Source organism: Phoenix dactylifera, unplaced genomic scaffold, assembly GCF_009389715.1.
Source record: "Phoenix dactylifera cultivar Barhee BC4 unplaced genomic scaffold, palm_55x_up_171113_PBpolish2nd_filt_p 000076F, whole genome shotgun sequence".
NCBI lineage: Eukaryota > Viridiplantae > Streptophyta > Magnoliopsida > Arecales > Arecaceae > Phoenix > Phoenix dactylifera.
In genome coordinates, this window is record NW_024067675.1 from 1,702,550 (window position 1) to 1,727,891 (window position 25,342).

The following is a 25,342-nucleotide window of genomic DNA, read 5'->3' on the forward strand; positions in this document are numbered from 1 at the left end:
TGATTCCACTTTTGCAAATTGGCTAATTGGTAAAGTTGGCATGCTACTAATGACTTGGGGTCAAATCCCGCCTTCATCTAATCCTAGTTCAAAGGAAAAGGACCTTTTTTTGTAGCATGAACCATAATTGAAGTATATATTTTAGTTACTAAACCTTTCATCTTCACCATGGATAAATAATATTTATTGGTCTTGTTATTAAGAGAAATTGGAGGAGGATTATCCTAGCTACACACATAAGAAATCAAGAGATCTAACATCTGCCAAGGCCTGATGCATCACCTTACAAGTGAAATCATGGATCCACCAACTTGCAAAGTTGCATGGAATGTTAGTAAGACAATTAGTAGCCTTAGTGCCCTTCCCAAGAATGTGAGAACCATAGAAATTGGTGCAACCGGCCCTCATGTGCTTGAGACTTCTGAGATACCCATGAGCTGAACCATGTTGGCATTTATCCAGCTTATTATAGCGCTTGAATCACCATCAACCCACAATCTGAAAGGGTGGAAAGTTGACAATGCCACAGTGATAGCCTTCACACTGCCTGTAGCTCTCAACTAATGGAACCGAACTAGCTTCAAGTAATTGCTTTAGCCTGACCATCATCCTTTAGGGCTTTGTTAAAATTAACCTTATAAAACCCTGGTTGTAGGAGAATGGCGAGAGCAATGGAGCACCACCAAATAAAGCACCCAGGATGTCGTGGTTGACATGTATGATACTCGAAATATTCTAAGGCAAGAGAGTGAGCAAAGCAGACTAAATGTTGATAGAGAGATATATCTAAACATAAAATAATTTGATATGTACCAAAAAAAAAACAAGTAATTTGATCATATATTTAAACATTTAATCCATGATTTTGGCCATGCACTGCACATGCTTGGTTTTTAGTTTCATGATTTGTTTCCTAACCTACTTTTTTTTGAAGTCAAAACCTTTCTCTTCCGGGATTACAGGAATAGAACACTCAATCTCCTGCCCGCCAAGTGACGAGATAATACCATCCGAGCTAGCACTCGGTAGTTCTCTCACAAGAATGAGTACAAAAGATTCTAAAAAATCTTATGATATATGAATTATGACAAAAATGATAGATTCTAATTCTCTATCAAAAATACTTCATTACAATCATATTTTTAAGATCAATTACATGTATTTTTTTTTTCCTAGCAACGGATCAATCTGGACTTTAAACATGGCATTTTCAGGAAGGTCTCATCTAAATCTTTGTCCTCGCACTAACATGATTTTCACATAAATCACAAATAGTGTAGAGCATCAAACCCCACCACAGAGAGCTTTCTTTAAAGCAAAAGACCTAACCCAGGTCCAAGTGATGTTTGTCGGCGGTGCTGCGATGATATTCTCCTCGCTCAAGAACTCCTTCAATTCAAAATACCAGCAATACTAAGCTACCAGTGAAGTATTTCATTATTGTCAAGCATGACATTCTATCGCCTTCTCAGCAAAAGCATGACATTCTATGGAAGCTCTGCCACATGCTAAGATTAAAGCTTTGCCCATATGGAGAGCAATTGGGCAAAATGGCACCAGATCATTTGGCCAAAACACAGTTTCTTCAGATGCTCTGAGAATGTATTATATATGCTAAGTGGCCAAGATTGATTTACCTTCAACTTTGAACAATATTTTGACCATCATTTATGACCTGCTTCCATATTGTTCCCCATATACATTTCTGGTCATCAAAATTATGCATTGAATATCGTAAAGAATTGCAAAAGAACGAAGGTGAATGAATTTTATAGGACAGGTTAGGCTACTGATCCTCTGAGCCTCTAGTATCACAACCTAATTCGAAGGTTTTAATTGACAATAATTAAATTGCACATCTGATTGATGTCCTTATATAACATACCATGTTACAACTTATGAAACCTTTGTCGCAGCCACACTACTTGATTGCGAGCTTGCAATCCTCAGCAACAGATGTGGTGGGAGGAAAGATGGAATAACCAATGCCAGCACCAGACAGAGGAGACCTGCAATAGCTACCAACCAAGCATCATGTGGAATCCCGAGCATTAATTCATCACACACTGCAAAAAGAAAAGAATATTACAACAAAAATAAAAGCAAGAAATTCCAAGGTGTATAAAATGCAAATTCTCCGCGTTGATCCTCTACAAAAAGAAAAAGAAAAAGAATATTACTACAATTAGCAAGGAGACTTTAAGAGGGGTAATCTTATAAATGAAAGAAAAGTCAAGGTCATTTTTCCCAGATTTAAATGGCTCTCTGTTTGCATTCAGCCAGCAAATACAAAAACATTTTACACTATAAAACATTTGGAAACAGTATCCTAATGGAACTATGCATGTGTGAACCCCCTACTCCACCCCCCCCCCCCACAAAAAAAAAAAGAAGACCACCCATTCCACCAAATAATACCAGTATAGTACATATTTAGTAGGAGTTCAGTATATAAATGATAGAAGAGGGTTGGCCTTGGTGCGACAGTAAGTTTGCTTTACTGTGAGTTGAGTGTCGTGGGTTTAAAACACAGAAACAGCCTTTTTGCATGGGGTAAGGCTATGTATATCTAACCCTTCTCAGGCTCTATAACGGTAAGAGTCTCATGCATTGGCACACCTTTTTTCCTATAAATCATATAGAAACAAGTGATAAATTGTTTTACTGCTTTGATAACACAAAATAACCAATTGAGCCAACAGCATCTTGTGATGACACCTATGATCAGTGTCGCATGCTCTCAGTAGAAATGTACGCACTAGTTTACCTTCTCATTTCTTCCAAAACCACATTATGTTATATCTAGAATTTCATCTGCATCACTTTGGACTTTTTGTTTCCTCTCGCTCAATTAGTACCATTTTCACTTTCTCCTTCGTTAACAAGTTGCATTGAACTCAATCAAGAACACCTTGTTTATTGGAAATTACATATACACCAAGCAGTGAAGGCTAAAGCATCACCGGACAGCACCAGCTTCACCTGTAAGTGATTCGAGAACATCTTTGCTGGAACATCCTGAAAAAATCAAAGGCTTTGTGGAATACCATACCCTTCCCAGCTAAGTTACCAACTAATATGAATTACGAAGCATCTCTGTTTCTTCCAATTATTGTTCACCTAGCTTCATTTATGTGATGGGCCATAAGGATATTTTCAAGTCCAGTTCTTGATTGCCCAATCAATTTAATTTTACTCATAGAACAAGCTTTACAGGGTTCTCAATCAGTGAAGTTATTTGGCCACCGAAGATTGTAAGAAATATGACTTTAGCAACATAACCCTTGGCGAGATTGATTACTAACCTATACGATTCACTTATAAAAGTATCAGCAGCACTCGTGCAGACTCAATTAACTCTAAAGACCACATGAGCTAGTTTGTAACTATTTTAAGTTTTTAACCTTAGGCATGTCTCTTAAGGTTTACATCATGCTGTTCAATCAACCCTAGATGCTGCAGCTTGGTTGTTTTAATAAACTGACATAGCAGATAATGGCAAATTAAAACTTTGTGACTACTATGCAAATTAGTTAGCTCTCCAGTCAAAGCACCTCGGTTTTCCTCCACCATCTAGAAAAAATGAAAGTTTTGCTTCAAATACATGACCTGTTGATTTCTTTAGTTTCATCATTATCTTGGTTCACATCTGTCCTACTTTATCCTTCAAGTCCAGTAAAGCATATTTTGTTCTGTCCCTTTTCACTGAGTATCTCATTAAAGAATTTAAGTGACGATAGTCAGACTAACAAGAATTACTATTAATCTTCCAATTAAGATAAACATTTGGCAGATTGAATATCATAAAGTTTATCAAATTCCAATAATTTGAGAGTCTTCTGGTAGTGCTAAATTGATTTTCATTTTTTTGGTACTAGGTTCTTTCAAGGTACAATTGAGATTTATATCTTTTAATAGCCCTCTCTGTGCTGCCCGTATTTTCAGAGGTTAATCTTCAAATTGATTATCAGTAAACCGAATCTTTCATGTTAAAATGAATTGGGATTCCTTACGGGTATATCCCTTTGTGTTTGCTTCAATTTTACAAAATTATATAATATAAACAAAGAATCATAGTTTCACAATTCAGAACCCTACTGTATATGAAGCCTATTGGATTCAAAAATTAGAAATCCATGAGATAGTATTACTTGTTCAAATTTCTCATGCCACCATTTGGATGTTCGCTTATGTGTAGAAAATACAGCAATCTACACACTCTGTATTCCTTGATGCATATTTAAAAAATATCTTTCAGATTCAACACAACTTTCTTCATCCTACTCTCTACTAGGAAATATAGTTTTTTCATCCATTTGATGGATCCTTTGGTCATAAAGGGATGCAAACACAATTAACAGATAGATAGTGGTTCTCCTGATAACACGATAATAGGTATCTTAAAGATTAATGTTTTTGTGCTCCATAAATCCCTAATCTACTGATCTACCCATGTAATTTTCATCAAAACAATTTGTTCTGATTATTCTACAATATTTATTTTCAGGCCTTAGTCATATTTAGGAGGTAAATCCAATGAAACTTCTTTTGAAATATGGAATTCCAGTGTGGTGGCAACCTTCCAAAAGTTGGTGCCCTCAAGGAATTCAAGGATTTAACACCCATATAAGTTATAGGTCCATTTTTTGTCAAATAGTTGGAAAAATCTGAAGTGTATTATTTAGTCCAGTTTACGTCTCTAAGGTCGGGGATCAGGCATATGTTTGCCTTCAGGTGTACCAGTAATTTCATCTGGAGTACTTTATATATCTTACCCTTCATATTTTATCAACGAATATTGCATCTCTTGATACAAATGTAGTATCGATCCATTTCACATTTCATAAACTGAACTGTTTCAGGCAAGGCCCAACATACACATATACAGATGGTTTTGATTCTTACTTTTGGCTGGTGGAACACCTATCTGGATCAGACTGTCTCTTAAGAATCTTAGGTCGAGTATCCTCTATTCCCAAGCTTTATAATGTGCTCAAATGAAACTAGATAAGCTACTTGCTCACCTTCCTTAATCTTATTGGATGACATGATTTATTATGTCCTGAATGCTTATTTCCCTGTCAGCGACCACATTAGATCGGGATTGGGTGTATAAATAAGACATGGTTTAACAGACAACGGCAACGTCCTTGTAAGGGGTGATGATTATTGATATACATTCCCCTACTAGAATAAAAATGCCATGATATTTCTGCTTAGCAGGTCCTCACACAAGCCTTAATAGATTGGAATTTGTCTAAAGTTTCATTCATACTATGAATTAAGTATTGAACAATTTTTCTTTTGGTGATTATGTACAAATGTAATGAATTGTCGAGAAGTTCCTCTACTTATCATCTTGACAATTGCTATTTTCTTTTATGATTAGTTTAAAAAGAAATGGAGTTTTGATGTTTTGATTTATAAATTCGATTGAGTTTGAATTTTAAGGCCATATCTATTGATCTTCATAATATATTTGTGCTCAACATTCTAGAGACTCATGCCAAACCTCACATTGTTTCTACAATGGAAAAAAAAACAACAAAGAACAATGATAGTTACATTTGACAATAGTGTTCAGCAAACTAGCAAACTATACAATATATATCTCATCCTTCTTGCCAGAAATAAACACACATACACACACATATGCATATATTATTCAAAAAAGAAGTCTGCCTTGATTATTGCAACCACATTGGATAAAATTAACTCGTAACCAAGACCTGCGAAGTTTCTTTCTAAATCTAATACATGATATACTTGGTGAAGAGAGAGAAATCTTTCGGAAATAAATGTAAGCTCCATGCTGCCTTCTTCCAGAACTCATCATGATAAGTTTCAATTATTACTACACCTTTCCCTCTGTGACCTGGTAGGTTGAACATAGAGATGTGAAGATCAATTTAACTTTAGCAACAATATCAACCTCCCTATCAATGTATCAAAATTCTAGGTGAATCACATGGTTAATGATTTCAAATTATTCATTAGGTATGATGGTTCTACTCTCCATAGTCATGTCATTAACCTAAGAGGCATGGATATTGGACGGATTGCTTGACTATTCACCTTCAAGTATATGGCTACATTTCTAGGAAGAAAGTGATCAAGTTTCCCAAAGTTATAGCATGCCGTCCAAGTTATATTGTTCTAAAAATTTTAGCTTGGGTTTAGAAGATTAAAAAAAAAAATCTTCTGTTGAAGGGAGTCAGCTTGGAGTCAAAATTTTCTTCACAATATAACCAAACAATTATTTAGTTATCAGAATGTACGGGTTTGAAAGTTCTACTTATATGCTAAGGGAGGTTGTCGGATCATCAAAAATCACTCTTCTCATAAAGGTATTGCATGCTAATGGTATGTCATGACATGCCACTGCTTAGACACCCTACCAGATTTATGTGCCAAGCACTAGCTGCAACTGGTACATCACAAGTGCTGAACTGGAAAAACAGGAGCATGATACATACCGTGCTGTATCTTACAAGCCTACTGACATTTTAATCCATGATTGAAGTTCCTACAGGGAAGAACTGACTCGTTTATGAGCATTCAGATAGGTATGACTTTAGCAATGATTCTAAGAGTAAAAGATTACTGTTCATGTACTTGTTCAAGCACAAAATCAATTTTCACAATTTACAAATCAAAATGTCCCATCTACAATATGCTTCATTGTTATCCCTTGTTTTCCTGCCCATAATTCCTTTCTAGAGTCAGCAGCACAACCTGAGCCAAAAAGATTAGCTTGGTGCTTAGAGATCCCACATTGACAAAGAAAATTATGTTGCACAAAGTTCCCATGCTGACTCGACACTGTGAACTAGATTTCACCTTCCACTTTTTGAGGGGGATTCTGGTAATAACATATAATTACTTGGAGGGGGTTAGCCAGTAATGCATGTTTTGCAACTAATTTTAAAGGTCTCTTCAAGAAATCCAAAGCTTTTATTCCAACGTCAATGTTATACAATCTTTATAAGAGCTAGAAACATACGAGACAAAGAAAGTGGGTTAAACAACTTTTTCGAATTGTCCAAGATTGTCCTCTGAGATTGTTGCATGAACATTAACATCTGCAGGCATGCAATGTTTTAGAGGAAGCTAGAAAAAACAGTAATAGAAATAATTGACAAATGCATAAAAGGCCTGGTGATCACCGGCCATGGACCTTAGTACTAGGAATGCGCCTTTCAAGTTGAGGTAAAGTGTAACAGGAAGAGCGAACATGGAGAACAGATTCTCCAAGTTCAGACATTCCGACAAAAAGAGGAGGCAAGAAAGCTGAAGAAACAGATCGAGTAGATCTTAAAGTGCTGCCCAGTGTTCAAAAAAACAAAACATTTCATCTTATCTGACAATGGCAAAAAATAAATTTTGCTCCCCCTCAAAAATATTCTCTTTTTTAGCTAGTTAGATAGCTCCAAGAAGACTCAAGAGATCAGTATAACTTTCATTGACAATATCTTCCCCACCTTTTCAAAATCCATATGACAAGAACTACATTGCATAACTCTCCTCTCACCCAAGTTAGCCCGAACACATTTAAGTTTCATAGAAGCTAGAGAACATGCAATCATATGAATAACAAGAATCAAATACAAGTCAGCAATATGCTATATTCCTATTGCCCTGTCCGTTCATTTCAATAATAAGAGCAAAAGAAAGCAAACAAATACACAATGACGCATCCGAAATGCACAAAAACAGGAGCAATCCACCGCTTACCAATATTAAAGACCGCCAGTTCCCTCTCCTTCAAATTTGGCTTCGCCACAAACCCCTCGGCCTCCACAGTCACAATAACATACACCTACACGCAGATCATAAATCCTCCGAGCATTTCACACCAAACCAAACACATCAATCATCCACAAAAACCGAATACCAACCGGCCTATGACCGTCGGCCTTGAAAATTAGCTTCTCGGTGTTGAGCAATCTCCGGTTCTTGCGCAACCAAAGCTCCGATTCACCAGTCTTCAATTGAATAGAAAATCTAGCAGGAATCTATCATTACCAGTTTAGCGCAATGTCAGTGACTTCAGAGTCATGGAAAAATCAGAAGCAAGAACTCGATGGGGCAAAGGATCATACAGAAACCGGGTAAGAAATCTTCACTTCATACCAAGCGGATTCCCTGAGGCCCCGCAGCTCATAAATGCGCTGGCCCATGTGTAAGGGCAGAGGGTCGTTCTTGATCTCATCTCCAACGGTCAATGCCTTTATGTCTGCACCGAAATCGTCAAGGAATGGAGTCAGACACACATACAGACAGAGAGAGAGAGAGAGAGAGAGAGAGAGAGATGAAGGATAAGGAATTAAAGGGTGGGTGGGAAACGGACCCGAGAGGAAGAGGGAGAGATAGAGAGGTGGTGAAGAAGAGGCAGTGGAGGAAGAGGAGAGCGGGCCATGGCGGATAAGCCATTGGGAAGGGCGCCGAGAGAGAGAGAGAGAGAGAGAAGGGTTGGATCCGATTTGTGAGGCCCCACGGCGTTGTGAATCGTGATCGGTGCAACGAAAGTGCTTCGCTGGAATCGCAAAAACTCGAGAATCTGGTCGAAGGTTTTGATAGAAAGGAAGAGAGTGCATTTTTTTTCTTTTTTTTATTTTTTATTTTTTATTAGAGAAAGGGGGTAGAGGTTTGTTTAGCTATTCATATTCTTTTAGAACTAATATTTTTATTTTTTAAAAACATAATTTTATTACTTTAAGAAAAGCTTATTTTAATTTTTTTTAAAGAAAAACATGATTTTTTACTTCAATCACCAACTCTACAATTATCTTCATCACACTTTCACTATAACTATTGCTATATTGTTACCGTCTCGCTGCAACCAGCACCGTCATCATAATTCTTACCCCATTTGCTATACTATTGCCATCACGGTCTTTAGCATATTATTGCTGCCATTCCTCCAAACAATACAACCATTTTCATCACTATTACCATTATTTCGTCAGCCATACTATGCTTATATTTTTAAAATAATTAACTATACCAAATATTTTTATATTTCTAAAAATTAAGAAAATAAAAATAAAATTATTATTTTTTTGGTTATGGAACGAGAAAAAAAATGAAAGTAATAGTAATGAACATCTTAGTTTGTTGTTAATGTCCTAGATATTAGTTTTAGGTAGATGATTTATAAGGACTGCAAAGATCTAATTTTTGATCATCAACTATTAATGTACTGCAGGACGACTAAATTAATGGAGCATGTGCTAATGAATGAGTGCATAGACTGTGGGACATGTACTTGATGGATCTTATTCAATCATCAGTCTTTTTATTATATAGGTAATTAATGGTGAATAGAAAAATTGGGCTTTTCCAAAATAAAAATCAAACTCTAAAATAAATTCACACACACACATATATTTACACACATATACAGGCGTGTGCATTTATATGCGTGCATAATTGCCTAGTCGTGTGTGGCATGATAGCATGGTTACAAGTGGCCATAATTTATAGGGTGAGTTTTATATATACTACCAAACCTCAAGGTCAAACATGTATGAGACAGATTGCATATACTATCCATCTCCATGAAAAGATCCAAGAAAAATTAAACTATCAATCATGTGCGAGGATGCGTTATAATAGTTGATAAGATCATCGTCATTAATTTATACTCCATCATGATCGATGATATACAGCCCAAACATTGGCTTCTATTTTTGGAGGAGCACGGTGTGCAACCACCACCATTTTCATCGAGAAATTGAAATGATACATAAGAGAATACAAATAAATAAGAGAGAGAAGAAAAGAAAAAAATGGGAGAGAAAAGTGCAACCAATATATATATATATTGAATGGAACTAATTATATGTTATATTTGTTCTTTTTGCAAATCAACTTTAATGAGCTGCATATAATTGCAACTTTCTGGGTTTGTTGTTAGCAAAGCATTCTCTCTTGCCATCTCATAAATTAGGATTATCGTAAATTTTCACACAAGTGTGGGGTCTCACCATGCATTTGGATGCACATGAGTTTGGTACCATACAAGACAAATGAAAAAAGGACATAGGAAAAGAGGAGTAAGGTTTTTGCAAAAGAAAAGAGAGGTAAGGTGACTGAATCAGATTTAATTGCATGACACCATCTTGCTTTGTCACAATGAATTTGTTCAATTGGTGGATTAGATAGAGTGAAGGACTCTATTTTGAAATTATAATTTTGGTTCACTCTATCTCTTAGCATGAGAACGTTAACCATAATTCGGCATGAGTACATCACTGCTATAAATTCACTAATGACATATAATTTGCTTGCTCAATTTAGTATAAATTCTCCATCTATTGCACATTCCTTGCTCCCAATAGTTGGCAGTTAAGTGGCACTACCAGGCTATTGTGGTAGATCATATGAAATTACTAATCTATTAGGCTTAGATAATTCGCTAAGTTCTCCTTTATGTCCACCTTAAGCTTCATTTTTTCCTTGGAATACCAAAATGCCAGCACTTGCTGCATTTTAAAAAGGAGGGTCCAAGTGTAGTGGGGTGAAAAGGAGCTATTACTTTTAACGTCTCCTTATTTTTTCTACCAATTCTCCTCCAAAATAATCTATTGTATATAGAAGGCGTCATGTAATTAGTGGTTCTCTTTAGTTTGTAGGATTAATGTGTAGTTGTCGTGAGTTATAAAAGATCTCAAAGACATGCATGAAAAGCTACACATCCGATTGATATAGAAATATAGAAGCTGAAGCAATTAAAATCCTAATAGATGCAATTTTATTAAACGGAGAAAAGGTATCAAAACAGCCAAAATCTTCTATTTTGGTAAAACCTTTAGCTACCAATCTTGTTTTAAACTTATTTATAGAACTATCTATTCTTAATTTCTTTCTAAACATCTATTTACAGCCTATAGGTTTGCACCCTTCATGTAGATCAACAAGAACTCAAGTTCCATTATTCATTAAAAGATTTCATTTCATTATTAATAGCTTTTTTCCAATATATAGAGTCTATTGAATTAATTGCATATCTATAATACTTAGGATCATCTTCTACCAAAGAGATATAAAAATCATTTCCATAATTCTTTTCATTTCTTTGTCTTTTATTTCTTTTGGGTTCTTTTAAATTTGAGGAATTAGTATTTTCACTAATATCCTTTATATTAGAATTGCTACCAAAAAATAGATTAGAAAGATTAAAAGATCTATTAACTTTACTTTTAAGAGGTATAATATTTTCAAAGAAAACAATATCTCTAGAACCTATTACAATATTTATATCAATTCCATTAATTTCTAATTTTATGATCATAATTCAATAAGCAGTAGTATTTTGAGAATATCCTATAAATACCCCATCTATAGTTTAGGATCTAATTTTCTCGTCTTAGTTTTTTGAATTTTAACCTTGGCTAAACGCCCCCATGTTTTAAGATGATTCAAATTAGATTTTCTACTTTTCCACAACTCAAAAGGTGTTAGGTCATAATCTTTATGGAGAATCGTATTAAGGATATAATAAGTAGATAGAAGAGCTTCCCTCCGCAAATTAAAAGATACAGTAGAACTGGTAGTCATAGAATTAACCATATCTTTTGTTTCAGCCACTCCATTAGGCCAGGACTAATAAGGTGAGGTAATTTCATGAACGATACCATTTGTTTTACAAAAACTATTAAGCTCATTTAAGGTATATTCTCCTCCTCTATTTGATCTAAAAATTTTAATTTTTTTATTAAATTGATTTTTAACTTTACTGTTATAAATCATATATTTATTTGAAGCTTCATCTTTTATTCTAATAGAAAATAAAACTATATTTAGAAAATCATTTATAATTTTTGTAAACTATTAGTGATATTAAATCTTTCTTATTTAGTAATTTTGACATGAAGGATCTAGAACCAGCCGTTGTAATCCTAGAAATTAAATTGATAAGATCATCTCAAAGGATTACTATTACACAAGCATATTATATAGAAAAAATGTTAAATAAATTTGATAAGTTTAATTGTAAATCCCACCTTATGATCATAGTGTATAATTGAGTAAAAAATGGGGGTAAACCAATGACACAATTAAAGAGCTCAAAGTCCACTATACTTAGTAAATATACTTGTTCTCCTAATGCACAATAATGGAAAGTACTTGATAGAGTAAGATATTTAAAATAGACTATGTTTTATGGTATTCACTGTATTGGTTATCTAGCTATATCAGAAGAATGTAGTGATGCCAATTGAATTGCCGATTCAAAGAGCTCAAAGTCCACTACTAGATATGTGTTTACACTTGGTGGAACCACTATAGCTTAGAAACGAGCAAAACAAACTTATATATCAAATTCCTCTATGGAATTAGAGATGATTGCACTTGACAGTACCCGACTGCATGCACAATTGCTTAAAAGCTTGTCAACCGTCGCTTATAGAGAAACCAGTTCCTGCGGTATCCATACAATGTGACAATCAAGTGACTTTAGCCCCAAGCAAAAGTACTCTAATAAACCTAAGAGACACATACGTGTGAGACTAAAGATATTATAGTACCTTCAAAAATATGGAGTAATAGCATTGGAGTATATAAGATCTGGTAAGAATATAGCAAATCCACTAACCAAAGGACCCGCGAGAAGGTAAGTTATGGAATTAATGAAGAGAATGGGACTAATGCCCATTAATTGGTCATCCATTAATGGCAACCTAACCTTAATGATTGGAGATCCCAAGAAAAAGGTTCAATAGATACTAAGTTGTTTTAGGATGGTAGAAGAAGCACAATATAATTAGGAGATAATTACTCCATAGTCCTATTCTAGCTAAAGTGCTTTTCAAAGCAACAACAAGGGGAAGAATAGTTATCTTTAATGAGTCCTTGGCTAATTGTGCTGGAGGTTCATCTATTGCAGACACTTGTGAAGTACTTACCTATGAGATTGGGTTAGCTCTAGAGTACTCATAAATCCAAGATATTAGTGCAAGGCCAAAAAGTATTAATCCAAATAGATTTGATAATAACCAATACTATATGTGTGGCACTTGAAATTGCATTAAAAATTATAGTTCAAACTTCTGTTTGCTACGGTCTCTACTGATGATATGGATAAAAGAGAATATGGATAAAAGAGGAAGGAATAAGAAATTTAGTGACCAATATTTTAGAAAATTAAGCTAATTCTAAAAAAATATTTTAATTTATATCAAACCATTAAACATTGGTCAAGATATTTATTATATCGTATAGATAAATGCTTGATACGAAAATAAACCCAGATCTCGGTCGAGATGTTGACCAAGGAGCGAATCTTGTAACAAAGTTTTTCCTTTGCAAACAATGACAGCACTAAAAAGGGGCAAATTTCCATTTAAAAAGAAAAAGGGACATATGACCGTTTGCTTTTAAATCCTGGTGCAAAAAGTAGTGCCATTAGCCTCGGTAGCCATAAAAAGGTTTGAAAGACTTCCAAAAGTTCAAAAGGAGGCTTGATCCGCTGTTTATTCATTCCACCGCCTCCTCATGCACGCATATGAGAAAGGCATTTGACATGGATGATCATCCTTAGGTCAAAGATGGTATAGATGGTCACGATGAGATTACTATATTTGGTTGTATCCTAATAATTTTATGAGAATTTTAAATTGCTCAAACATAGCATGCCACAATAATTTTAGGTCATTAAAAATTAAATTACTTTGAGATAAAAATCATCAGTAATCTAAAATTATTTTTTTTGATCTAAATCTATTTGGATCACTAATCGCCGCAACAATAAAATTTTATGAACTATTGGAAAGAATTCTATCTACATTTTTTTTTGGGTACAACGGTAGCTCACATGCGCCGGATATGGGTACAACCAACAAAATCAGAAAAGAGCAAATAATACAAAGACTGGGGCACAAACGCATGGTCACTCCAGATGAATCCTTATGAGTGGTGGGCCACAAATGAAGCCACCCAGTCGGCTGCGTTGTTTGCCTTCCTGTAGACGTGTGTGGCCCACGAGAGGCCATTCTCGTCTAAAAAGCTGCGAACATCACGTAGCATCAAACTCAAACTCATGTTGAGACACGGCCCCAGATCCACTCTATCACCATGGCCGAGTCTCCCTCAAATACAATGCGGTCCGCACCTAGCAGCCGCCTTGCATAGATGACTCCCTCTCATGCAGCCCTAAGCTCAACACATACGACAGACATGTCAAAAATTCGCTGGCCTCCCGCCGCAATCAGTCTGGTCTCGTGATCCCTAATGATAAAGCCAACACCTCTAGTACAACCTTCCTCATCGACACTGCCGTCAAAATTCACCTGAAGAAAATTAGGAGGTGGGGGCTCCCAAAAGATCTGTACGGTTCTGGACGCTACAGGTAAGAATGGAGAACCCCAGATTTCTCTAACTGTCCCAAAGGATGACGGCATCGCGACACGAGAGATCTCCTCCATATGAAGAATGGCCCTATCCGCAACCGACCTCAGATGTACTATGCTATCTACATTGATTCTTTCCTTAGGACAGCGCAACTCAAAATCCAGAGACGGCGACCCAATGCATCTCACTCATCTCATGCGTGCCATCTATTCCCCTACTAGCTAATTAATCATCTAATTATCTAATCAAATTAATCCATTATAAATACTCAAACAATAGAAGAAGCAAAATAGACTATATCTCAACATCCGTTTCTCCCTGTTCCCTTCAATTTTTTTTTTTTTAATCTTATTACTTAATTAACTAGTATCTATAATCTAACACTTTTGGGCCGTTCTTTGTTCATCTCCATCTAATCTGTCTTGTCTTTATATTTGTCTTAACTCCTCTTTATTGCAGCATGACGGACCTTGCAAGGTGTCACCTGTGGCTCTTTACGTAGACTTCAAACCTGCGAGTCCAATGCCTCCATGGCTCTCGAAAAGGGAGCGTGTATTCTTAGTCGGTGGGTACGTGTCCATGTGAAATAGGTATGCTGTTCGGTGCTGGATAGCAGATGGCGTGATTCAACGGTCGGTGTCGCCTGTGTTCGTGTGCTTTGGTTTTTCCTTCTTCCAAACGCCTTTGTAAGCTCTTCTTCGTTCTTTCCTCCTTTGCCCAATATATTCATTAAAATATATATATATAATTTTTTTAAAAAAAGCCAACCTTAAACGGCTGGCTTTCCTCTTTAGTTCCTCACTCCCCTTCTCCCCTCCTTCCTTATTCGGGGAAAAAATTATTGGGAATTAGGGTTAGGGTTTGGAGATTTTTAGTCTTGTTTCCCTTCGATTTCTCTACTCCAGCTTTGCCGAATTTGACCGGAATCCAGTTAGGGTGAGGGTTTGGGACCGGTTGGGGCTCCGATTTCTTCCACCGATCCCCGATTCTTTTATCCGGGGGGGGGGAAGTAGCGGGAGCCGGGACGATGAGGAGATCGAAGCTGGACGTGATGCTTTCCCTCAGCCGGCAGCGATCACTCCAAGTCCTCCTCGCCCTGGCGCTCCTCTATGTTGCTGTCGTCTTCTTCTTCGAGTTCCCTTTTCTCTCCCGCTGGATCGCCGGCGGGGGCGGGGTCATCGGCGGTGGGGACGCTATGACGCGTGTTCGCCACCTCGACATCGAGGAGGCGACGGAGGAGAGGTCCGCCCCCGCAAGACCATCCAGGGGCTCCTTCCGGCTCCCACAGTCTTCCGGCCCCATCCACCCCCGCCCGCCTGCCGATCGCCGGCGTCACCTTCGGTCCCTCATCGTCTCACGCCTTAACTTCGTGGAATTCAACGCCACTGGTCGCGGCCCTATCTCGGAGCTGCACAAGTCTGCGAGGGACGCGTGGGAGGTCGGGTCGAAGCTGTTGATTGAGCTAAAGTCGGCGCCTTTGTTACCGCCGCCGGCGTCGTCGGAGGGGAATCGGGCGGACGAGAGCTGCCCGCACTCGATCGTACTGACGGGGGCCGAGTTCCAGGAGCGTGGGAGGGTGATGGTGCTCCCCTGCGGGCTGACGCTGGGGTCCCACATCACTCTGGTGGCGAAACCGTATCAGGCCCACCCGGAGTATGACCCCAAGATAACGATTCTGAATGACGGGGATCAACCGATCATGGTGTCGCAGTTCATGATGGAGCTGCAGGGGCTGAAGACGGTGGACGGCGAGGACCCTCCGAGGATCCTCCACTTCAACCCTCGGTTGAAGGGGGACTGGAGCGGGAAGCCGGTGATAGAACAGAATACTTGCTACCGCATGCAATGGGGTGCGGCTCAGCGGTGCGAGGGGTGGAAGTCTAGGGCCGATGAGGAGACTGGTACGTTGGCAAAGCCTTTACTTTTAGCTAAATTTTAGAGTCCAATTACTGAATTCTACTTTATTTTACACACTGAATTATCTAATTGTAGAAAAAAAATCCAAATCTTTGTTCAATACAGGCTTTCATATTTGCTTTTTGAAGAAGGGAGTGATCGTTTTTCTTCAATCAGAGTGCTGATTTTTAAGATTTAAAATTTTCCAGGGTGGCTTGTAATATTTTTCAATTCAAATGTGGGGACTGTCATTTCTAGCAGTAATAACTTTCCTCATCTTGTTGACTGGCCTGAGAAGAAAAATCTGTTCGAATAAAGCCCTGATTTTGTTTTTTTCAAAGATAAACAAATCCCTTTCTCTTGGTGAATTGGGTGTTTTAATTCTGCATCTATCATGGGAAGTCATATATATTTCTATAGAAATACCGGTAACATCTAAGTTGCTTGTCTCGACAGTTGATGGGCTGGTAAAGTGTGAAAAGTGGATTCGCGATGATGATAACCATTCAGAGGAGTCAAAGACAACTTGGTGGTTAAACCGTTTGATTGGTAGGACAAAGAAGGTTTCCATCGACTGGCCATACCCATTTGTAGAAGATAAGTTGTTTGTCCTTACTCTTAGTGCTGGTTTAGAAGGTTATCACGTCAATGTTGATGGGAGGCATGTAACTTCTTTCCCGTACCGCACTGTAAGTTGTGCTTTCAAAATCCCTGGTGTTTGATGTTCTCTGGCTTTGACAAGATGCGTTAGTTGTTATTTTACAGTCTATGCTATTGGACACAGGGCTTTGTTCTTGAAGATGCAACTGGCCTGTCATTGATTGGGGACCTTGACATCCAATCTATATTTGCTGGTTCATTGCCTACATCACATCCTAGTTATGCTCCGCAGAGGCATTTGGAGTGGTTGCCTGAATGGCGGGCCCTTTCACTTTCTGAAGGTCCTGTCGAACTGTTTATTGGCATCCTTTCTGCTGGCAACCATTTTGCAGAGCGTATGGCTGTGAGGAAGTCATGGATGTCTGCCATTAGAAAATCATCAAATGTTGTGGCTCGATTTTTTGTTGCATTGGTAAATTTTAAACCTGTTATTGCAATGCTTCTCACTTTTCTGTTTCTGCTTTACAAACATTAGTTTATTGAAACTTTGTTTCTGACAGAATGGAAGAAGGGAAGTAAATATGGAGTTGAAGAAGGAGGCAGAGTTCTTTGGTGACATTGTTATAGTGCCTTTTATGGATAGCTATGATCTTGTGGTTTTGAAGACCATTGCCATATGTGAGTATGGGGTATGTATTATGTATTAAAATTTTGTTGCTTCAATGACGCTCAATTGCCCACCTCCCCTACAAAAAAAGTCTCTTCCAACTTTTATCTTGCTCATGCAGGTTCGTGCAGTATCTGCAAAGTATATAATGAAGTGCGATGATGACACCTTTGTTAGAGTTGATGCGGTAATGAATGAAGTCAAGAAAATCCCAAGTGGAAGAAGCCTGTATGTGGGAAATATAAATTACTACCACAAGCCCTTGCGAGAAGGGAAGTGGGCCGTGACATATGAGGTATATGTTCCTTACTAGCTGTACTAAATTTCTCCATTGTGTCTATTCTCATTTATCAGTTTACTTGAGAATCCTTTAGACACCCTGATGAGTTTATACAAAAGTTCTGTGTAACTGCTAATATAGAAACAAATAAAATCTCATTCTTGTTTTTCCTGTATCAGGTAATTACTTGTATCTTTGCTTTTGTCTCAGTTATAGATTTTTCAACTATTTTCATGAATGAGTATGCTGATTGAAATGTGCTTCTTTAAGTTTAATGTTTTCCTGTTCTGGTATTTATTTGGGATAGGTGATTATTGAGTAGGCAATAGGTCATGTAGATTTTTTGCCATTATGTGGTTCCTACAATTATTAGCTGCTGGTGTAAGTATCTTGTTATCGATGTCCCTTGTTGTCATGCACTTTTCTTGTTGAAAATAGAACTTTATCAATTTGAAATTCATGAATATGCTTTTCCATTTTCGAAATAATACATGTATGCCTTGAAAAGTCATTGGAGTAGATGTTGGATCAGCACCATTGATTCTTAACCAACAATTTGTTATATATATTCTCTAAAAGTATACATATTGTCTTCTCTTAAGCATTCTTTTCATCAAAGGTATGACAGCCCATCACTACTTGAGTCCTAACTAATAATAGCATTAGGGTTGCTAACGGCATTATATTCAGGTCATCATGATGCACAACTTGATTTAACTAAATGGGTTTGCAACTTTGGTTTGGTTTTTGCATATTAAAGTGCATATTGTCATATCAAGTTGCGAATATATTTGCTAATTACTATGTTATGGAAGATGTGGAATTGGGTATCACCACCATGATGATATAGAAAGTTAGAAACAATGCAAGACCCTGAAAACTAACATGTTGAGATGGGGAAGGGTGTAAATCTATATGCTACTGCACATGTATGAGCAAATTGACTACTCATATAGGATAAATTTGCAACATTAATTTGTACGTCATTAGGCCATAAATTTCTTTATTTGGGCACACAGCATGACAAAAGGCAGCATTGCCAACATGATTAGATTCTCGATTTGGCTCCTGGGCTTACCACTCTGATAAATATTTTCTGGTTATCTGGCTATTGTATCTCTATACTTGTGTGACCATGCTTATGCATTTCATGACTCGTTATCCTTTGACTTGAGTGTTGCTTCATCACATTCTAGAATACAGATATGGGTGTTGGTCACAATGTTTCCAATACTGCATGTTTCACACAATGGTTAAAGCTGCATTTTTAGCTTTTAGTGACATTGGTGTAATTTGTTCTCCATCTGTAACCATTATGTAACAATCAACCCTGTACTACTACTTGGGGTTAACTCTATGGATCCTCATTCTGTAGCTTATAAAAATATGGCGAGATACTGTATTCTAGAAAGATTCTTGTGCTTCCATAAGTCAAAAGGTTAAAAGGCTGAGAGGAGGCTCCAATGATTCACTAATGTGTCATAGATAGAGAAACCAAAACCAAAAATTCAAATATCAAGGATTGGTATGGTATTGATGGTTGCTGGTAGGTACAATCCCAGATGCAGCTCCGTACGTGTTGATATTGCCTTGATACAGCACAATCTGACACTATAGGGGCCTACTTTGCCTAACACGTTTGCCTGCCCCTAACATACTGGCTCATGGCTGGTACAGGGTTGATATGCAGGAGATTTCAGCATGTGGATGAAACAGAATTCAAGAAGTGTCTCTAGATGGATGTTTAAGTCAATTAGGCTCTTCTGGCCATTTATTCATTTGAACTGAAAGTTGAAAGGACAAAGTTAAGTTTCATGTTGATCTCGCCTCTCCATAGCATGTGGGTTATGAAATTTCAGGTCTCTAAAACTTGGGTTCTATTTTTAACTTAATGTTATTTTTTATTTGGAAAGTGAAAAATTATTGCAACGATATTTGCTTATGTCAGCACATAAACTGTTCTTTTTATGATTTTTAACTTGCATTCCTTTTTTCCCTGGACCATGATGTTATATAACTTCTAACCTGATGTGGGATCTAAAAGCTGTTAATACTTTTGACGAAGGAGGTGCAAAAGAAGAAGAGTCTATTAAAATGTGACCCCTGCATAGCATATGTTTTGTGAAGTCTCATTATGCTTATATCTAGAACTTGGTTTGTATTTTTGTTACTTGTTCTTTCAAGATAAAAAAATGTAATTACATTTATGGACTTACCAGCTCGTGCATTTTTCTCTCCTTATGATGTAAAGTTACATCATTTTAGTTTATTTGATTTTTCTCTTGGACCATGATGTTTAACTTTTGAATCCATGCAGCTTGCGTTCAGCTAATTATGATGTACTCATATAGTGTGACATATTTTTGGAATATCTTTCATCAAAATATTCATATTCATCTATCTATAATTGAATTATATTAATGTCTTTATCTAATACTTAGATTTCTCTCACACGTTTGCAGTCTTTTGTGGCAACATCGTCCTACTTGTCAGTCACTGATCAATTTTCCTTGCATTATCATTGCTCCATTTAACAACATGCTGCAGTTTGTTCTAAAACTAATTTGATTCAGCTTGAAGAATGAGTCTGTGTATGGTGTGATTTTTATTAATTTATACTTTTTCTGTTGGAAGCAAAAATGCCAATTCTACCAGTTCCTAGTAATCAGCTAGCTAATTGTACTTGTCCAACATCTCAGTGTTCTAAAAATTTATATATCTTTGTCATCAATGCCACTAGATAAATGCATGTTATTTGTTCCTGAAAGACTTCAGCATCTCCCTTTTCAGGAATGGCCGGAAGAAGATTATCCACCATATGCAAATGGTCCTGGCTATGTCATTTCTTCTGATATCGCAAGCTTTATTGTGTCAGAGTTTGAGAAACAGAGGTTAAGGGTAAGCTTTTTTTATCTTCATGCTTTGGACATTCAGGAGCTGTTAATTTTTGTTAGCCAGGCTTAAGACTGGTTGCAACCAAATCTCATGTGTGTGCATAACGTTTTGCATCTGAGGGATGACCTTTGTGATGCCTATTTGAAATCAAAAGGCAAAGTGTCTCCTGTGTTTTATTGATTTCTTTACTATTTAGTCTATTAAACGTGCCCTCTTGCCTAGGAATATGGGTTTCTGTACTCACTGCACAGCTCTCTCTCTCTCTCTCTCTCTCTCTCTCTCTCTCTTCTTTTAAAGTTTTAGAACCTTTCTGGTTTCAATAATTGGTTTACTTGGTATGCCTTTGAAAAGTAACAAAAGAAGACAGAATTGTGTCCATGAAGAGTGAAATATCTTCCTTTTGGTGTCTTCTTGGTTTCTTTTGCCATATACATAAATTGGCATCAAGTCTAGTTCTCCCAGACTCTTTTAGGGATGTTTTTGCAAATGTTACTACTATACATGACGGTGATTAGGTTTTTTAACAAGAGATTGCATATGATGCAGCTGTTTAAAATGGAAGATGTGAGCATGGGCATGTGGGTCGAGAAGTTCAACACGACAAGACCTGTGGGATATGTCCATGACATTAAGTTTTGTCAATTTGGCTGCATAGATAATTACTACACGGCACACTACCAGTCCCCGCGGCAGATGATGTGTTTGTTGGACAAGTTGCAGACAGGGAAACCTCAGTGCTGCAACATGAGATGATACCGATGGGAGATAGCAGAGTAGAGGCAAAGATTTTGCAGTTCTAACAGCCATTGTACATTTGCTGACGATGATAGACATGGGGCTCGTTCAAGGATGCCTATACAAATTCATTTATTATTTCTTCTTCTTCTTCTTCTTCTTCATCTTTTCTTTCATTTTGGTGGAGGAAGGTTGGTGGGGTGATGGAAGAACTACTCTGCTGCTTCTGTACATGTAAAGAACACAGAACACAGCTCTCGTTACTTCTGATGCCTCTGGTGGTCGTTCCCATGATTACGAACAACCCATCAGGAACAGAAGGGCAGTATGGCATCTCGTCTCAGAATTCTGCAATGTAATTTCTCAGCAGCACAAGCTAGAATGCGATGCTGCAATAACCACATTGGGTTTTGGTCCTCGATTCAATGCATAAGTGGGAATGCAGAATTTTGGAAATTTATGGTCTAATCTGCATTTTTCTCATAAATAAGTCTGCACTTCCCTTTGTATTTCGGAACATCCAGGTCGTTCATGTCATCTGTGACCACCTAATTAGTAGTATCATTTAGCTGCATTAGGATCATTCTAAATGCTCTCCTAGATATCGTAGGCAGGTGAGCTCTCGGTTCTTACACCGAGCACATCAGTTACCTGCACTTTTCGAAGAAATAATTGTATCCTTCAATCCAAATCTGCGGCGCCGAAGTGTAATACCGCACATCTAATACCAATCCATGCAGTATGAAGATGAGATTTTGTGAGCAAGTTCTGAGGTAAATGCCAAGTTAGCATTCTGGAAACCATATCTTTTACCTTCTTCTTTGCTTTCTGTTAAATCACTAACAGAATATGACTTATCTGAAAGCCAAAGTTTTTGTAATCTTTACCCTGTTTGTATGTTGACGGCCAGAGGACGTAGACTTCTGAATTACAGTTTTTTTTTTCTCTCGAATCTGATAACGTCAGAACCTTCCATTGTTTGTCTTCTTGTTTCCTTTTTCTTTTAAAATTTTTACTTGTTCGCATTCTCCTTCCTAGTCGTCTGGATTTACGTGCTATTTCATATTAAATTTCAGTCTATATTCGTAGCTTGTATGTCGTGGTCCTTCCTTCAAACCAAGTTCTCTCACCTTGGGGCCCACACAGCCCACCTTTTGCCCTGCAATGGCGCCGTACCCGTTTTTCACCCAATATTTCTGATCACCTTCTGCTTGTTTTCTCTCTTTTTCTCTGTCTTTTTTGTATTCCTTTTCTTCGTGCAGTATTTGTTGACTTAGATATTCTTATTGTCAACCTACAAATTTATCACGTATGTTATCCTTAAGGTCTCAATCTTCTTGGAGGCTTGTACTTCTTCCTCTTTTTGCATCTTCTAGATTCAATAATTGATAGCAATATTATTCTGCATTATTTTTAATGAAGAATTAATTCTTGGTATGAGGAATAAAGGAAATTATTGTCAGTCTAGAGTGGATTATGTACTCAAAATTTGCTGCAGTAAAAATAACCCCTTTTCCCTTGACTATGATACCCTACCATTGTCGAAGCATGTTAGATGGTGTGGTTCGCATGGTTGGTTGGAGAACAAGCACAAAATAAATGTAGAGAATATACTAGTTTTAATGCTTTAATGGAATTTATGATTATTTGGATTTTATCACAAAAGTCAAATTACTTTCTTACATTTTTAAATATTTATATATTTATTAAAGGTAAAATGGTAATTGAAGAGAATATGGACAATTTTTTCCACAGTTTAATTATATTCTACCATTTTGATGAAATAGACATATATCAGTGCAAGGGTGTGTGTCTCATGGCAGTTTCGAACCCAATTTGTGGGTGCTTGGCAAGAAATTAGGAAGAGATTTCCTACTTTGGGAGATATTCCTCATTTATTTCGCAATCAAACACCATCTTGGGATTTGGTTGGTTGGGATTGGACATAGAGTCAATGGCTAAACTTTGAGTAATTTTATTTCGTGTGGCTAGAATGAACTCTCAAAAAATCTTAATCTAGCAGCATGAATGTTAGCCAGCAAAACATCAGTACTTTTAAATATAGTCAAGTATATTTATTATTTTTGCAAATATTATTTCTCGCCATTTTTGAAGCTACAACAGCAATCTCAAAACTAATTTTGGCCCCCTTCCCCCCCACCCCCCAAAAAAAAAAACAAGGGAGGCCAAACGTAATTTGACATTGCTCAACTTTTCTCCTGAAAAAATGTTAAACGTAATCTGGATTCCGTGCAGACACAATCGCACTTGTTGGTAAAAGGTTTTGCCCAAAAACAATGGTTTTAGACTCCTCAATGGAAGTCAAGAAAAGGACACCGGGCCAGTGTAATACGCTGACAATTTAGAGTTCACATCATTAGTTCTCTCAATCACGGCTGCTACGCTAATCACGAATAGAAAAGAACTTGAACTCTTTGACAAATGCAATATATACTTTAGTTTAAAACTTATAAAGTTAAATGTGTTATAAAACAAGTATATATCTTCTGCCAAAAAGAGGAAAGTGTAACCTCCACTGCAGAGAGACACCATGGAGAGAATAATACTAGCGAAATCTAAAATAAATAAATAAATATAGGAGCAAATTGATGTAGCTTGTGCCTTTTTTTCATTAGCATGATAGCAACATGCGGTACTAGCTGATACCATGATGATAAATAAGTAAATAGTATAAATTAGTTGTTGGTAGATTTGTCTGGATTCACCAAGTATTTTCTTATATATAGAGATATCCGTAATTTCTTTTAATGCCTACCAATTTCTGAAGTGGTATTTAAGTAAAACCCATATATTTATATCACAAGTGTTAAAAAAAAAATTTCAACCGGACAATACCAAAGGAAAATGGAAGAATAGATTTTGAAACAACCCTCTTGTATTCTATCAATTTCTTTTCAATTTACCTAGATGTTATTGAAGAGAAAAGTTTTTACCTAGATGTATGAGGCAAAGTTTTAGACTCTTTGGAATTCTGCATGAAATTGGTGGGAGGACAGTGAGAAATTTTACTTTGCATGGCTAAAATGAACTCCCAAAGAGTCTAATCTAATAGTCATGAAGGCCTATCAGACATCATTCTGGTGGGTTTCTTTGGAAGAACCAAGCAGATATTCCTTACTTTCTTCGCTAACTTTCTTTTTTGATTTTATTGACCGCACTCCCATGTGTGTTGTGTGAGGCACTGGTGCACCAAGAAAAAAAAAAGGGCCCATCAGAAGAACATTAGCATTTTCATCATTTTTGCTAATATTTCTGTCATCATTTGCAGGACTTCTCCACCAAGGTCAAAGCTACCGTTGGCCCTTTCAGTAGGCAAATAAAAATTGTATTCAAGTTGGTGGGTGTCGTCGTAGAATCACGAGAACTTCGAGATCTTATTAGAGGATGGCAACTTTGAATTGGTCTGATGGCTATATGGGCGCGTCCAGTGGCATGTGAACTAAAAAGTTTTGACGTTGGCATTGCTTAACGTAGTTTGGTACCCTTGCATTCATAATTTTCACTTGCGGGTCAAAGGTTTTGCCGAAGTCAGAATGAAAAGGATACTTGGTCCGCGAAGTACATGGACATCCGAAGTACATTTTATCCGAAGTAAATTTAGAGTTAACGTCATTAATTTACATTGCCTAAGGTCGAGGTGATTCTTTTGGGATTAGCTTTCTAGTTTCTAGAACTTTTTATCAAGTAAATGATCTGAAATAGGCTGCAAATTACATCTCATATTTCATACACTTGAAATATCTATATATGAAAGCTGGGCAACCTCAAAAAATATACTGCCAACTTTATATATAACAACTCAGGACCTCACCCAAAATGGCTAATTGGAAGGTATTATTTGAATTACTTGATCCTATATAAGTACTTAAGATCTATCCAGCGAATAACTGATG

General features: G+C 37.0%; 2 protein-coding genes across 9 annotated transcripts; one reads left to right on the forward strand and one right to left on the reverse strand.

Annotated features, from left to right (window-relative positions):
• Positions 1 to 1,056: 1,056 nt before the first annotated feature.
• Positions 1,057 to 8,632, reverse strand: LOC103697113. Of its 8 annotated transcripts, XR_005507059.1 has the most exons (7): positions 8,351 to 8,632; positions 8,103 to 8,236; positions 7,899 to 8,015; positions 7,735 to 7,819; positions 1,886 to 2,066; positions 1,638 to 1,705; positions 1,057 to 1,389 (listed from the first exon to the last, which is right to left on the reverse strand). XR_005507059.1 is itself a non-coding variant. In XM_039116242.1 (6 exons), the coding sequence occupies exons 1-5, from the start codon at positions 8,595 to 8,597 to the stop codon at positions 1,897 to 1,899; spliced, it is 753 nt and encodes a 250-aa protein (XP_038972170.1). In that variant the 5' UTR covers positions 8,598 to 8,632; the 3' UTR covers positions 1,057 to 1,389; positions 1,886 to 1,896. The 8 variants fall into 8 exon arrangements, 7 of the variants coding, with proteins under 7 accessions (XP_038972170.1, XP_038972171.1, XP_038972173.1 ...); XM_039116242.1 differs by lacking the exon at positions 1,638 to 1,705; XM_039116243.1 differs by lacking the exon at positions 1,057 to 1,389 and having other exon boundaries at positions 1,396 to 1,705.
• Positions 8,633 to 15,068: 6,436 nt separating this feature from the next.
• Positions 15,069 to 21,884, forward strand: LOC103697112 (hydroxyproline O-galactosyltransferase GALT6-like). The gene is made up of 7 exons (XM_008778904.3): positions 15,069 to 16,256; positions 16,708 to 16,940; positions 17,036 to 17,323; positions 17,412 to 17,540; positions 17,640 to 17,813; positions 20,589 to 20,696; positions 21,240 to 21,884. The coding sequence occupies exons 1-7, from the start codon at positions 15,383 to 15,385 to the stop codon at positions 21,444 to 21,446; spliced, it is 2,013 nt and encodes a 670-aa protein (XP_008777126.2). The 5' UTR covers positions 15,069 to 15,382; the 3' UTR covers positions 21,447 to 21,884.
• Positions 21,885 to 25,342: the final 3,458 nt, after the last annotated feature.